This window comes from Salminus brasiliensis, chromosome 14 (genome assembly GCF_030463535.1).
Source record: "Salminus brasiliensis chromosome 14, fSalBra1.hap2, whole genome shotgun sequence".
Classification (NCBI taxonomy): Eukaryota; Metazoa; Chordata; class Actinopteri; order Characiformes; family Bryconidae; genus Salminus; species Salminus brasiliensis.
The window spans coordinates 32,386,765-32,402,463 of record NC_132891.1 but is presented as its reverse complement, the minus strand read 5'-3'; the positions used below and the strand labels follow the sequence as shown (position 1 = coordinate 32,402,463).

Below are 15,699 nucleotides of genomic sequence, written 5' to 3'. Positions count from 1 at the left end.
CAGTATGGGAGAGTATTTGGATAGTAGTTTTTTTTTATTGTGCTGTTAGTGCATTATGTCTACATGACAAAATATTGCAATAAATATTGTATATCGTAAAGAATGTCTTTCAATATTGTGATATAAAATTTTTCCATATCGCCCAGCTCTAATCTTGGAGACCGTTTTCAATACGCTTCATTTTCAGTGACCAAAAACACGCTGTTTTCGTGTGGACGGGAGACAATAAACCCACACAAAAAGCTCAATTTTACAAATATCCGGATACGTGTGGACAGGGCTGAGTCTACCTCTGGCCATTTCCCTTCACATTACTAACTTTACTTTAGCCGTAAATTTGCCAGTTTGGAGATTTGAGTTTTTTTGCAACAGTGCTGAGATGTTTTGATCTACTAAACAAACACATTACTGCCATCTCTGGTTATAGCCCCATTATGTAACTAACGACACCTGATACATTACAGACGCATGTGCTACGCCGTAAAAGCTCCCAGTTCTTCTCTGACAAGTGAACATCTAGTCCTAAAGTGTGTGGTTTTCTTTTCCCACGTTTCTGATCCAATTTACAACATGGAACCACAAACGAAAGTACCGGTACTGATTGCGGAAAAAAATCTGTACTGATTACACTGGAAATACCAGCATGTCAGTGACTCCGGCTGCTGAGGGGGTCTTATGCAACTTTGCAAAAGTGAGAACCCCTAACTAGCAGGCAGCACACAACGCCTATTTATACCCCAAACAGCTGCCTGGCAGGGCCAGTATGTCCCCACAGTACGGCCTGGGCAAAGGGCCTCCGGACACCTGTGGCTGCTCTCCACGACGTCCTTGACACCAGTGGACGTCAAGCGGCTGTCGGTACTGTACTGTATGCCATTATGCACTTGCTGAGGTGGTGAAATGAGGTTTGGTATTCCTTCTCTCTCTCTCTGTCTCTCTGTCTTCCTCTATCTCTCTCTCCTACACACACACACACACATACACACACACCAAGAAAGTCAAAAAGACAGTGCCATCTCAGAGCTGCTGCATTCACTGTCAAACTCATCATGTTTCTACAGTGGAGGATTTCAGAGGAGGATGATCCTACTTCAGAGGCAAAGGAGAGGAGCCTTGATTGTCAGTCCTTATTTGACTGTAGCTTTAGTTTGCTGTAGACCAGAGGCATGCATTGCAGTGGAAACTCCAGCAGGAGGGTATTGTATGGAGGCTTTTTCCGCAGGGGGGTTAACAATACAGTTCACCCAAAAATCAATCAGCATGACTGATGCCTATTGCTGGAATTAGCTACCTTCTTTAGTCTTGCTCTGGAGTTATAAGGCCAATACAGTTGAAGTGCACATATCAGTCCCATAGACTCCCACTATGTGTTAGCTACATTAGTCTTGTAGCTCCAGTGCAAAATATACAAAAGCAGATATCACGTCTTTATTTTACTGTAGGTTTATTTACAGTAGGCCAAAGAAATGTGTTACAGTGGAAACAGCAGGACTGTATTCTCTAGAGCCTAACATAACACAAATAATAATTTTACTAACAAAGAAAGTAAAAGGAAGATTCACCCAGAAATCTCGTAAACATGCTTAATTTCGGAATTACCTTTTTTTCCCTTCCATAGACTTCCACTGCTTGTTAGCTGGCTATATTAGCTTTGCAGATCCAGAGCAAATCTAAAGAAGCAAATGTCAAAAATCAATATTTCTTGGGAAATTGATATTTATGATAAGATAAAATAATAGAAATAGTAATCGAGAAATCTGACTTTCCTAAAAATGAAAATAATAGGTTGTCTTCACTCATTAAACCCACAATAAGACATGCTTGGTTGTTGAAATTGGCCTCTTTAGTCTTGCTCTGGAGTTATAAGGCTAATACTGTAATACTGTAGTAGTGTGCGCTTCGGTTCCATAGACTTCACTTATATGTTAGCAACATTAGCCGTGTAGCTCCAGGGCAAAACTAAAGACACAAAGGACAGACATTCAATATTTCTTGGGCAAGTGTCTACAGTCAGTCTGAGGGATAATATGTGTACATTTGAATCTCCAGTGAAATATTCCTTTAACATAGGAACACAGGCTTCCTCGATTACCGCATTCACTCACATGCGCACTGTGAGCCATCATGCATTAAACCCACAATAAAACAATCCTGATCAACTCAGCCAATCAATTATCAATCGATACCACAGTCAGACTCTATTGCCATAACTTGCAGTCTGAGATACAGTCTGATCCAAACTCTACATTCATCAGGTTAACTGTAAAAGTTAAACACGCCACCAATACGTATGAAGCACAGATATTATACCTACCGTAAAATCACTAGACATTCAGCAGCTGCCCCTCTTGTAGTCTCTTTGCCTGCCCATGTTGGTGTGTGTGTCATTGCTAGAGCGTTGGAGCTGCCTGAAGAAGGTGGTCCAGTAAGGGGGACTGGCTGCCTGGGGGGAGGGTGGGGTGGGGTGGGGTGGGGGGGATGAGACTTCACAACACAGCTGCAGACACATTGTATTTTATTTTATTTTCAGATGACATTTAAGGCATCTCCTTTAATGCAGTTATTACATACTTCCCAGACAGTTCTATGTAGCTCAGTTTTCACAGTAATCAGCCTGTGTATTCTTAATGAACAGTGCACTACTGTTATAGTGCACTGTACACTGTTATACACCGCTGCCCCCTGCTGGTCAATTAAACACTCACACTTACATTTCCTTTACATTGAGGGCATTTAGAAGTGCTTCACTGTTTACTTGGAAAATAGTCAGTATGGAGACCACAGTACTCAACACTCTGCCCAAGTACTGAGGAAGTTCGGTCCACCACTTTAGTGCCAGGACAGAAGACAAGCCTGGATGCCTGTCTTCCATGGATCTTAAAAAATGGCGGGGCAAACCGAGCCGTGCTTGAAGCTGGAAGGGCTTCAAAGTGCTGATTAGCTTTTGACCATTGCCATCAAGTATGGAGGGGGTGGCTGATCCTTTCTTGGCTTTGCAGGCCAGTGTCAGCGTCATGGTCAGGAAGTGGGGAGAGGGGAGAGAGACTACAACAGAGAAACTGAACATGGCTGAACTCAGAAACACTGAGTGTCACAGAATTCAGCAGTTGCATTCATTGAGTGTTTTCAGAAAGGGGGTTTCACAAGCCTTTTTTACAACCTTGTTATTTTGCCCCTGAATGCAACACGCTGATTTAAAAATGAGCTCTGATGGGCTGGTGTAAGTCACCGTGATGGTTCACAGGAGCCACCTAGTATGGGTTAGCACAGCACTGTGACATGAAGACTGAATTTTTGCAAATATTATACAAACATACAGCATAGAATTCAGTCCTAGGCATCAGGCAGAGTATCTGTAACCATTTCATCTGTAATGATGGTCTGTCTTGTAGCTTTTAGAGGCATTTAACGTTTAAGATGCCTGGTTTCATGTTATAATTGTTATGAAATTAACTAATCTAGAATGGAGCATTTTATGTTACACCACTTTAAAACCCTTTTGAATGACGTTGTTTCCATTCTCATAATTTAATTATGCAGAAATTTGCACAAATTTGTCATGAGAGTGAATTAAACACTGTGTACGTATTAGCATATACATGTCAAGCATTATAAATGGTAAGCATTATAAAAAACTAAATAAACAAACGAAAACTGGAAACCGTGGCTTTATGAAAGGTTTATTCAGTGTAGTCACAGATTTCTGTTCAAACCCACCCCAACGCCGTTCCTCCCGTTTCACCTCTCTTCAATTTTGATCCTTTTGTCGTCCCTTCATTTCTCCTCGTCTGTGGAAAAAGGGAGAATGATGGTTTGAGGGTCGTTTCTTTCTTTCCTAGGTTCAAACTAATCAGGTCTTGGACTAAACCGCACGGTCAAGTGAAATTTGGCCATTGCGGATGTTTCTTTTGTGGTGAGTTTGTGCTGAAGCTGTGTGCACAAAGCTGCCCCTGAATGGGAACAATCTTGTCACTGTGTTGGCCTAAATGGGATTTGAAGCAGCAGGCAGGAACAGCTCTCAGAATTCCTATTAAATATGTGCATTTTTCAAGTGCATCTTCAAATAAACCCTGAGCTAGCAGTATTTTGGCCCCTGGCTGGCATATCACTGGCAAGTACTGCCTTATTGACGGCATTATTTAATAGACCAAAAGCTACTGAGCAACTGAGTGCAAATCTGAAGTATTAGTCTGTGCCCTAGCTGGCTGAGAAACAGCCTGACACTAGACTGTACCCCACCCGGCACCAGATGTCGTATGGATGTTGTTTTTGAGGCTCGTCAAGAACTTTTTTAGCCCAAAAAGACCAGAGACATTGAAAATTGGGCTTTGTTTAGTCCGTATGATTTGGACTATATCGGAGCGGTGGTGGCTCAGTCTTTAGAGCTCTGTGCTATTGATGACAGGGTTGTGGGTTTGATACCCGGGCTTAAAAAGCTGCCACTGTTGGGCCCTTGAGCAAGTCCCTTAACCCTCTCTGCTCCCGAACACTGGAGTTTACCTTCATATTACCTCCATCTCTCAGCATTCAAATGAAGACCGAATGTCCATATGTTTAAATATGTTAAAAAAGACATAATTAGGGTGTCCTAATTGTGTCACATGACTGTATGTATGTGCAACACTTACACTGTGGTTTGTGGAACTCCTGGCGATGTGCCTTCCAGCGGATGAGTGTGGAGATGCTCTGTGGCCTGTTGTCTACTACAAGGGCGCTGTAGTCTCGCAGCATGCTGTGTGCCTGAGCGATGCCTACACACGCCTGGGCTTTCTGCAGGAGCGGCACTGAGCCCAGTCTGCCTGCAATCTCATAGGCCCTGATAAAATACTCACAGGCACGATCAAACTCACCCTTCACACACACACACACACACACACACACACGGCCATAAGCTTTGACTGGTATGTTGCTTGTTATATACTCTCTGCTGTTAATAACATACATTTACCAAGCACTTTATTAGGAACACTGTACTGAAACTAGGCAGGGCTTTCCCTTGCTGTCAATTCTTCATGGCATGGATTCCATGGTCCATGTGGACATGACTGCGATTGCACACACCCTTACACTACCTTCAACAGCCTGGACTGTTAACATAAGACAGACTGGGTCCATGAATCTGACCCTACCCTCTTTGTGCCTCAGCAGAAATCCAGATACATCAGACCATACTGTGCTTCTCCAGTCTTCAACTGTCCAGTGCTGGTGAGCCTATGCCCACTGCTCAGCCTCAGCTATCTGTTCTTGCCTGACAGAAATGGACCCCAACGTGGTCTCCTGCTGTTTTAGCCCATCCTCCTCAAGGCTGGACATGGTGTTGTGCATTCTGAGATGCTTTTCTGCTGACCACAATCGTACAGAGTGGTTATGTGAGTTACTGTAGACTTTCGGTCAGCTCCAACCAGTATGACCATTCTTTGGTGACCTCTCTTATTAACAAGGCTTGCATGAACAAAGAGGTGTTCCTAATAAAGTGCTCTGTAAGTGCATACCTCTTTGCGGTACTGTTGTTAATTATTAATTAACTAAATAATCACACACTCTCTTTCTTGCTTACTCTGGAGCTGTGGATGGACCCAAGACACATGCAAGCGTCCTGCAGGTTCTGATCCTGATTGCTCTCCTGAGAGATCTCAGCATACTTCTGCAGGTACTGGAGGCTCTCAGTCACTTCACCCTCACTACAACACACACACACAAACACACACACACACACATATTTCCATTATTTGATAACAGCTTACACATGTTAACAAAAGTGCCTCATAACTCATAATCAGTGCTTGATTGCAGTGTATGTGTGAGTGTGTGTATGCATGCTTACCCCTCCAGAGACTTGGCAAAGGCCCTATATGCTTTCCCCACACTGTCTGAGTCCCCCAGTGCTGTGGAGATCTCCACAAACGTGTTCAGAAACTGACACACAAAGACAAAAACAACGTGGGCTTGGTTTTGTGCCTGTGCAGAAGTGTGTGGTGATGGATTAAGATGTGTATGTGAGGCTATGGACCTGTTTAGCAGTTCTGTAATCATTCATGCTCTGATAGGCTAGAGCTACTTTGTATGCTGCCTCTCCCTCCATCTTCTTATCACCTGCTATAGGAGAGAGAGAGAGAGAAAAAAATAGAGAGAGAAGGAGAGAAAATGTAAGATGGCAGTGTATCTTTTCATTTCATTTTAATTAAACATTTATTTAAAAAATATTTCAACAGTTGATGAAATAGTGCTGTTTTTAAATGGGAAATGGACATTAGGAGTCTGATATCTGTGCAACTAAGCTGAATAAAAAATTATAACAATAGTATATGAATATATGGTAGCATATTGCTGTTAAATACGCATCATAAATGAATAGAAATTAAATAACTGGAATGTATTTATGTATTTAATAGTTTGAAATTTGCTAACACTTGCAAAACACATCTAAAATCAACTGAAATATAACTGGACAGATCATGGGAACTACAAAAGGTCCTGACCCAGTAAGTAAGTGTTGGCTCTGAGTGTGTGTATATGTGGTGTTTACCTTCTTTAGCCATACTGTAGGCATTTGTAAAGATGTCAACAGCCTGTCTGTACTCTTTATTCTGCAGCTGTTTCTCTGCCAGCCTTATGTAGACTCTGTAGAGCCCCTCACATGCACAAGACTGGTGTGTATGTCCTCTCTCGTTCTGCCATGATTGTCCCACCACCAGGTGGTGATATGCCTCATAATGCTCCCGAGCCAGTTCCAGATCGCCTAGGCATAGCACACACACAGAAGCACACACAGACATACATATAATATCATGACTATTACATGAAAACCTAATCAGTCTGTTTTTATATCACCAGAGTTATATTGACCTCTAATTAAAATAATGTTGCCCATATCACACAACATGACCAGTGCAGGGAGGGTGAAGGCTAGTATGTGATTCCTCCTAGTCATATGAAGATAGCATCTCACTGAATGATGGGAGGAGGAAACGCAGAGTACGGACAGAAGGCTCCATTGGTATTCATATTTATCATTAAGAATAAATGAGCCTTAAATGTGTATGTCTGCATGGAGCCACCTTGCTCTAAGTACAGCTGGCCTATGTGTGCTCTGGCCTCGGCCTTCCTTTTGCCAAAGTCCATCTTAACTTTGCGAGCGGAGAGAAGGCTGAGCTCGTAGAAATGGCGCTGGAGCCACCTGTCGTCTGGCTCAGAGAAAAACTTGGCCAGAGCCAAATAATTGTCATATACCTCCTCGTACTGATCTGCAGAGAGAGAGAGAGACAGAGAGAGAGAGATGCTACCATTATTTCCTGATATTGATATTGAACAGTATTGTCTGACCCCAATGCAATATTTCTGTTTTCAACTGAAGCTTTTCACTTTGTCACATGACATACCTGTCCATATGGACATGCTCTCTCTAATTCTCTTTAATAACTCTTTAATCACTAGCTGTAGCATTACCGCATCTTTCAGCAGCCTCTGCGCGGGTGAGGTGCTCGCACAGTGCCTCCAGTTTGTGTGGCTGCTCCTCCAGTGGACGCTGCTGCCACAATGCGCTACCTTCTTCCGCAGCCAGCTGGGATGCCTTCTGGAGCAAAGAAAAGAACTCGGCAAAAGAGCGGTGAAACCCTTTCCTCAGCATTGACACACAGAGGTTCTGACGCAGAGGCTTCCGAAACCTGAGAAGAGACACAAATGGAAATTAAATATAATAAAATAATGCAAAATGAATGATGACACCCTGTGAAGAAAAGCTTTCTGACAGAAGACATCTGATCTTCATTTGAACAATACTGAGAGATGGAGGCAAAGTTACTAAACACATACAATGATCTGTATAATTAAATTAATAGAAATGCAATTTTCTTGCGAATGGAAAGTTTCAACATCCCCACATTTATTATTACTTATAATGTCTAAAATTACAATCCGGTGCAGCTGCAGGTCAGCTGATGGTTTTGGAGGAGCCAGTCTTATTTAGACCTCAGATGTTTAGTGTGGTTTGCTCTTAAATGGTGGAGTGATTTAAGCACTGTCATTTGAGCCAGGCACTTTTATTGTTGAATATTGCTGATCACTTTTGATAAGATCTCTATGGAAAATGACAGCAGATAGATAAGGTAAGACAGCAGCTACTCACCTCGCTATGTCATCCTCAGTGATTGTGGTCGTTTGGCTTTTCTCGTCTTTGGGAAAGTCTGGTTTGGGCTGTTTGACTTTTTCCTTCAGTCTACAAAATATAGATATATATAGCTACATCACATTAAAACCACAGGCTGTTCTGCACACCAGAGAGAGCTCCACACTAATGACAGAACAACGGCAGAGGAAGATTTTAGAGTAGAGGAAGAGTTAGCTAGCTATACAGGAGGAAGCTCGGTGTCCTCCATAGGCTGTTTGCTCACCGTCTGCTGCCGGAGGCAGGGCGCTGGCGGATGGCTGGAAGAAACCTGGTGCTATTTTTCTGCACGGACAACATTCTGACCCGACTAATAATTCAGGTCGACGAAAAACGGGCATAATTCAGCACATTTTACCATTAAAACATAAAAACTGATGACGATATATGAGCCTGAACGCTAACACGCATAGCTAGCAACCGCTAGCTGTAAATGCTAAAGCAAAGGCGCCTTAAACGCGTGTAGTTCTCAAATTTAAACATGTAAATTCAGAATAAATAGAAATATTTGCAAATGTTACTAATTAAATGTAAGAAATGCGCACATAAAACTCTTTAAAGTTTAAGTTTAATAAACTTAGCAGCTAGTCGGTTAGCGATGTGGCTAGTTAGCTAGCAGGTTGTCTGGCTTCGCATTCCTTTGCATTTGTTTACAACGTGCCAAGCGTCGCCATAGCAACCCCCTGAGCCCAGCGCGTGGAGGTCCAACAAACAGTGCCTGGCACGAGTTCTCATCAAACCACCTTAATGTAATATAATTAATAATATTAATATATATAATATTTTATATATATTATTATTATTTTATATATTTATATATATATATATATATATTATGATATAATATGAAATATAAAATCAAAATATTATATGTTATAATATATATATATTATAATATATATATATATATATATATATATATATATATATATATATATATATATTATATGACAAAATATTATACTTCATATAAAATCAGTAAAATTTCACCTGGGGTGTCCAAATGTCAGCTTACAGCTTATATTTATTTACACTACACAGAGAAAAGTATTGGGACACTTGCTCATATATTGGGACAAGGGTAAGGGTCATGCTTTTGATGGAGTAACTGTCTCTGGGCTTTCTACTAGATGTTGGAGGAGCACTGCTGTGCACAAGTTAAGGGTAATTCTTTTAATAATATTACACTACTAACTAACTACAACTCCTGAATATATAACTGAATATACTGAATTTCTTAATAAATTTGCTCAGTTAATTTGATTTTATTATTTTAAACAATGTTCAAAACCAGGCCGTGGCTCTTAAGGGTTAAGGCTAAGTACTAATATATTTGGAAATCTCATTAAATATTTTTTTAACCAACTTCTGTTTTGTATTTTCTATTTAGGAACATACATTGGATGTAATCATATAAAAATGGTCTGATAAATACGGTATAAATAATAAAATATACCACATATACCCTGTAAACAGTGTTTTAAAAAGGTTTTAATTTATTATTGAATATGTCTGTGTGTTAGAAAGGAAAGGAAACATGCTTTAGCAGTGTACTCGTTATAAAGTGTTTTGAATCGATGAGGAAAATGTTAAAAAGGCTGGATGTTTCAGATGTTGTTATGTTTTCTATGGAGCAATTAGATCAAGTAAAGTTTTTTTTGTACAATATGTGATTATTAATAAATCTAATCAAAAAACGAATATAAGCCCATTTGAAGGACCACAGAAGGAATATGGCATTAAAAAGTAGAGCAAAAAGAAATTATATTTGTATTATATTAATTATATTTTGATTCATATAATATTAGGACGTGTTTAATGTGTGGGCACGCCCCCTGGCTGTTGGTTGTTGAATGTTATTTTGTAAACGCTTCCTACAAAAATCCCTTGCACGAGAACACCATCTCAACATTTTTTAATTGAATTACACGTAATAATACCGTTATTATAGCGATATTACACGTCATTGTGTATTTCTTGTAGCTGATTTATTCGTTCTTAAGAGGGTTTATTAATGACTAACCTGCCAAATTTCTTACTCACAAAATATTAATTAATGACTAGCCAACCCTCTTTTTAAAAATAAAATATTAATTATCACTAGCCAACCCTCTTTTTTATATTAATTATTACTAGCCAACCCCCTTACTCACAAAATAATAATTATTACTAGCCAACACCTTTTCTTTTTTTTTTTTTACAAAATATTAATTTATGACTAGCCAAACCCCTTACTCACAAAATATTCATTATTACTTGCCAACCCCCCCCTTTTCTTTTTTTTTTTTTTACAAAATATTAATTATTACTAGACAACCCCCTTTTTCACAAAGTATTAATTATTACTAACCGAACCCCCTTACTCACAAAATATTCATTATTACTTGCCAACCCCCCCCCTTTTCTTTTCTTTTTTTTTTACAAAATATTAATTATTACTAGACAACCCCCTTTTTCACAAAGTATTAATTATTACTAACCGAACCCCCTTACTCACAAAATATTCATTATTACTAGCCAACCCCCTTACTCACAAAATATTAATTATTACTAACCGAACCCCCTTACTCACAAAATATTCATTATTACTAGACAACCCCCTTACTCACAAAATATTCATTATTACTAGACAACCCCCTTACTCACAGAAGAATATAGGAATCAATAGAAGGATTTTGCCTGCAGTTCAGCAACTAAACGCCAGAGGCCGCTAATTCTTAAGGGAAGTGATCCGCATTCTGTATCATTAGTTCATGAGAAAGCTGTGATGGTGATGGTGATGGTGATGATGATGATGATGATGATGATGATGATGATGATGATGATCAGGGTGCTTGATTACAGTAATTCTTATTTTTCCTTTTATTATTAAAGCTAATTATTTATTTACAATATAAATATATTATATAAAACATTTGCATTGCATCTCGCAAAGTTGCAAGACCTCTAAAGGTATCCAGTGGTATATGGCACCGCAATATTAGCAGCAGATTCTGTAAAACCTCTAAATTGTGAGGTGGGGTCTCTGTGGATCACATCGACAAGCCTTAGGTGACCCTGTCACCGGTTCGCTGATTGTCTTTTACAATAACACCTGTTGAATGTGGGATCTACATATTAGGCAGCGAGTGAACAGTCAGTTCTCGAAGGGGAGATGGACAACCATAAGAATCTGAGACACTTCATTGAGGACCAAATTGTGATGGCCAGACAACTGGGTCAGAGCTCCTCAAAGACATCACAGGGTTTTCTGATATGCAGTGGTCAGTACCTCCCAAAAGTGACCCATGGAAGGACAATCTGTGAATCATCGGCAGGGTCATGGGCTTCCAAGGCTCACTGATGTGATCCATGGAGGCCCCACCTTACAACCTACAGGACTTGCTAATGTTGTCTTGCTGCCAGATATCACATGCTACCTTCAGAGGTCATGTGGAGTCCATGCCTCAACAGGTCAGAGCTGTTTTAGCAGCACAAGGGGGTGGGGGGGTGGGGGGCTAGACCACTTGGGCAGAGCATCTCTAAAAAGTGCCGGTCTTGTATTATGTATTTCATAAGAGTTAGGTACTGCCACTGCTACAGAGGTTAACTGACTGGATTACTAAGTTAAAGTACAGCAGATTCTCCTAAACGATTCCACCACCTCCTTCCTGTCACATTGTTGGGACATGGTGGCCATCCACCAACCATCCACTCCTCCATCTGTCTGGACCAGCCAGGGTTGCACGGCGCTCATCAGTAAACAAGACTGTTTGAAGGATCCACGCTCTGGGGTCCCCCCGACACAAAGTGTGTGTGTGCATGGAACAGAAAAACCATCAGTTCAGTCATTGGAGTTGAAAGGTCTGATGGCTTGGGGTAAGAAGCTATTGCAGAGTCTGGTCGTGTTGGACCGGATGCTGCGGTACCTTCTTCCTGATGGCAGGAGGGAGAACAGTCTGTGTGAAGGGTGGGTGGAGTCATCCACAGTGCTGGTTGCTTTGCGGATGCAGCGGGCAGTGTAAATGTCCATGACGGAGGGGAGAGAGACTCAGATGATCCTCTCAACTGTCCTCACAATGCGTTGGAGGGTCTTGCGGTCAGAGACTGTGCAGATGCCAAACCAGGCAGTGATGCAGCTGCTCAGGATATGGCCTGCTTAATAATGTGCAACATCTTTCTTCAGTAGTTTACCTTTAATTGGGCTGGTTTACCTGGCAAACTAATTATCACAGGTGCCTGAGATTGCTTTCAGTGATCCAACGAGCCCTGAGACACAGTACCATGTGTATGTATATCTATGGTATCCTGCATCTTAAACACTGTACACACATGCCAGAACCACAGGCAGGCAGATACTGCTGGTAGATTTTATGCCTGATTTGAAATAAATTGTGCGTGTTTCTCAACCTCGGATTGTCTAAGCATCCACTCCGTTATCTGCTGTTTGTTTATGGTTAAACACACACAAATGCACTGTCACTCCGCAGCCTGTGAAAGCGGTGACCTCCTGCAGAGTTCAGGTTGCTGTTTACCCTTCTCCAACTTCTCCAGAATTCCTCTATCAGCAAGAGACCTGACCATGCAACATCATTACCAGAATGTTGTTTTAGGCTTCCCCTTTGAAACGAGCCGGCGTTGCTCTCTGGCCCAGTTAGCAGACACCAGCGTTTGGCCGCAGGACCGATGGACAGGCTTTCCGAGCACTGGGGCCATGTTAGTTTACACACAGGCCACAGCATCACCAGCTGTTCCATTTGTTATTAGAGTCAGACTGTCACCTCCTGCTGGCGGCCAGCAATATGTGCCGTTTATGTGGAAAGAGTCGGGCAGACCTTCACCACTTAACAGGGCTTCATTTTCTGTGCGCAAGCCTATGGGAACTAGAACACATGGGATCACTGGAGAGGAATATGAGGCCTCTTCTGAGGTTCTGAACAGTATATAGGATGTTTGATGAGTGTGTGATGGGTTGTTGCTTCTTGCCACAGAAAAATTATGAACCCGAAAACGTTTTTTTCTTAACTGCCCTATAAACTGTTGGTGCTCTGAGACAAATTATCTCAGGATTAGATGTTTTCCAGGCAGAAACTTCTAAGGTTTTAAGGTTATTGTGATGACATAACCTAAACACACAGAGCCAGCTTTAAAGCTCTAGATCTAAAGCAGTTTTATGAGCCGGCACACTCGCAATTTCATGTTTATTTGCCCGCATTCAATCACATTAATAGAAACCACAACAGACTACTATTGAATGAGCAATATTCTGTGTGGAAGTACAGCTCCACTGCCACGTTGATGTACGCTCGAATGGGGTTGGTAGAGGCCTATCATGTCTAGTTCAGGCCTAATTGTGGTTCTTATGGTGTTCCTTGACCATTAATTGATGGAGTTTGAGTCTGTCTGACTGAGCAAGGACTAATGGGTTACAGGCTGTAATTACACACCTACAACATGCACCTATGTAGCACATGTACTTGATAGCATGGGTAGCTAGTCATTTCTGGATATATTGGGAAGGTGTAGCTAGTAAACCTTCACCTTTGCTGGGAGCATTCTCTGATACGATGCCTTTGATGCCTTTAGCCTATCTGAATATCCTACTCACTAGTTTATTTAGCCAGCTTTACCTATAAATGCACACTATGGCACTGTACTCCTGCCACACGATTGGCTGATTAGATAATGGTATGAATGAGTCGGTGTACAGGTCTTCCAATGTAGCTGCAAATGTAGCTGAAAACACTACCATAACTCAGCTACAACTGACTGCAGACAAGCTAAGCAGAACCCTCGGCACATTCCCACTTGGGTGCCCAGGGTTCCTTCGATCAGAACGAGCAAAGGACATTTAGGTAGTAGAGGTAGACGAGCTCGGCTAATCAGAACCACAGCTTCACTCAGGTTCTGGGGCAGCAACTCAGACACTTCCTTCTGGAGTGGTGGAGGTTGAACGTTGGGAGACAGAGAATGATGCTTTCATCCACTGAATCTTTTTAGGAACCCAGCTAACATGTCCATGTGTGGCCTGTATGAGTAGTCCAACTGGTAACCAAAAGGTTTTGTCCCAGGGTTCCACGTTGGCCCCACACATGGATGCCCACCAGGATCAATGATGGGACCAGGAGGGGTTACACATGAGCCCTATCTGGAATGTACAATGCATATGGGAGCTAGATGGGACCCATGTGAGATAAAGGTAGGCTGTAACGATGGAACCTGGAACCTGGAAGGTGCTGGACTCTCTTTCCTTTCCATCATTTCATTCTTTCTCTGTCCTTCCCTCTCCCTCTCTGTTTTTCCCAGTCTCTCTAACAGGTGCCAGGTGCTGTGTGAGGTTCCGGAGCGTCTCTGTTATTCTTTATTAATGTGGAAATTCATTCATGACATGACTGCAAGCGCTTTATAGTTATATAGTCTGCTTTCCAATGAAAAAAAAAAGTGGATGTGGCTTCCACACAAGACTGATTTGATCAACATCTGTCTTGCGGAGCTGTTGAAACAGCTGCTTGGCTTCCTATGAGCCTGGAGCCATAGACCCATTAACTCTGAGCTCTGAGGTTTGGCTCATCAGCGGCAGATGTTTGTAACCGGAGGATTCAAAGAAGCAGGCTTTATTGCGGAGATGCGGATCCAGAAAGATGCTGTTTGCAAATAGAAAACATTAGTAAAAGTTAATGAAACAGCACTGATCTGAAGTTCTCCTCCCCTACCCCCACCTCAGTGCACGTGAGTAGACATGGCCCCTAAACCAGCACAAAGGAAAGTGGTCAAAGTGGCTCTGTGGGAGCGTCAATGCTGGAAGGCAATGCTGGGCAGAATGGACACCTTTGGGTGAGCTTTAGGTTGTGGTTTGTTGCTGTTGTTGGTCATAGTAATTCTCATGTGTAGGAGTGTATCTGTCCGAGAGGCGAGATCTAGAGTTTTGAGAATCGGACTTAAGGCGATCGCAATCGTAATGTTGCCCTAAAGGTCATGAGGTCATGACAGTAATTGCTCCCAGAGGTTTGCCTCTCGGCACAGGACGACCTTTGATCTGCTCTGAAAGAAGTGCGTTCTTGATACATTCTTTGCAGAATTGTTGGAATATGTTTACAGAATTATGAGAAGCTATTTTACTTTCTTTCCAGCCACCCACCTATCTGTCCATCTGTCCGTCCAACCATGCATCTATGCACCAAGAGACCTTGGTACATGAAATGAAAGAAGGTCTGTACCTGGTGTGTGTGTGTGTATGTGTGTGTGCATCTCTATGTGTGTGGTCCACAAGCATATTCATTTGAAAACAAACTAAAACATGCTGTCGCTTTCCAACCACCCTCTCTTTCCCCCTCTCTCCCTCTCTCTCGTTGATCAGATCGGATCAGATTGCATTCAGATCTCAGTAGGCCGCATGAAAAGTCAGGTGTAAACACTCACTCTCAACACGCATTGTGGTGGGATTATAAATGGATCACTGCAGTCATAGACAAATCTTGGCTATGTAAACTGTGACTGCCTTCGCCGTTTCTTCATACAGCTCCTACAGGCCACTTCCACGTCCACTATTTCCACAG

General features: G+C 41.8%; 2 protein-coding genes across 7 annotated transcripts in view; both read right to left on the bottom strand.

Annotated features, from left to right (window-relative positions):
• The window catches only part of calcrl2 (calcitonin receptor-like 2), a 30,709-nt gene extending 28,308 nt beyond the window's left edge, over window positions 1-2,401 (bottom strand). For 2 of the 5 annotated variants that reach the window (XM_072696679.1, XM_072696683.1), the window contains exons 1-2: window positions 2,315-2,401; window positions 1,600-1,670 (exon numbers count right to left, since the gene is read on the bottom strand). The gene's annotated coding sequence lies outside the window, so the exon portion shown is untranslated. Of the gene's footprint in view, window positions 1-736; window positions 773-804; window positions 961-1,599; window positions 1,671-2,314 lie in introns of those variants that run through there. The other 3 variants (XM_072696680.1, XM_072696681.1, XM_072696682.1) reach the window with 3 other exon arrangements.
• Window positions 2,402-3,672: 1,271 nt separating this feature from the next.
• ttc29 (tetratricopeptide repeat domain 29) lies at window positions 3,673-8,797 on the bottom strand. 2 transcript variants are annotated; one of them, XM_072697071.1, is made up of 10 exons: window positions 8,391-8,797; window positions 8,126-8,215; window positions 7,447-7,664; window positions 7,059-7,244; window positions 6,527-6,739; window positions 6,011-6,096; window positions 5,825-5,916; window positions 5,558-5,681; window positions 4,629-4,851; window positions 3,673-3,788 (listed from the first exon to the last, which is right to left on the bottom strand). In XM_072697071.1, exons 1-10 carry the CDS (start codon window positions 8,462-8,464, stop codon window positions 3,775-3,777), a joined length of 1,320 nt encoding a protein of 439 aa, XP_072553172.1. In that variant the 5' UTR covers window positions 8,465-8,797; the 3' UTR covers window positions 3,673-3,774. The 2 variants fall into 2 exon arrangements, with proteins under 2 accessions (XP_072553172.1, XP_072553173.1); XM_072697072.1 differs by having other exon boundaries at window positions 6,011-6,093.
• Between the last annotated feature and the right edge of the window lie 6,902 nt (window positions 8,798-15,699).

Bases quoted from the DNA above. Each gene is read 5' to 3' on its own strand.
- ttc29 (XM_072697071.1), bottom strand. From the start codon at position 8,464: ATGTTGTCCGTGCAGAAAAATAGCACCAGGTTTCTTCCAGCCATCCGC. The intron at 8,216-8,390 runs GTGAGCAAACAG...TATATTTTGTAG, and splicing joins CCTGCCTCCGGCAGCAGACG to ACTGAAGGAAAAAGTCAAAC. The intron at 6,097-6,526 runs GTAAACACCACA...TCTCTCCTATAG, and splicing joins CTACAGTATGGCTAAAGAAG to CAGGTGATAAGAAGATGGAG.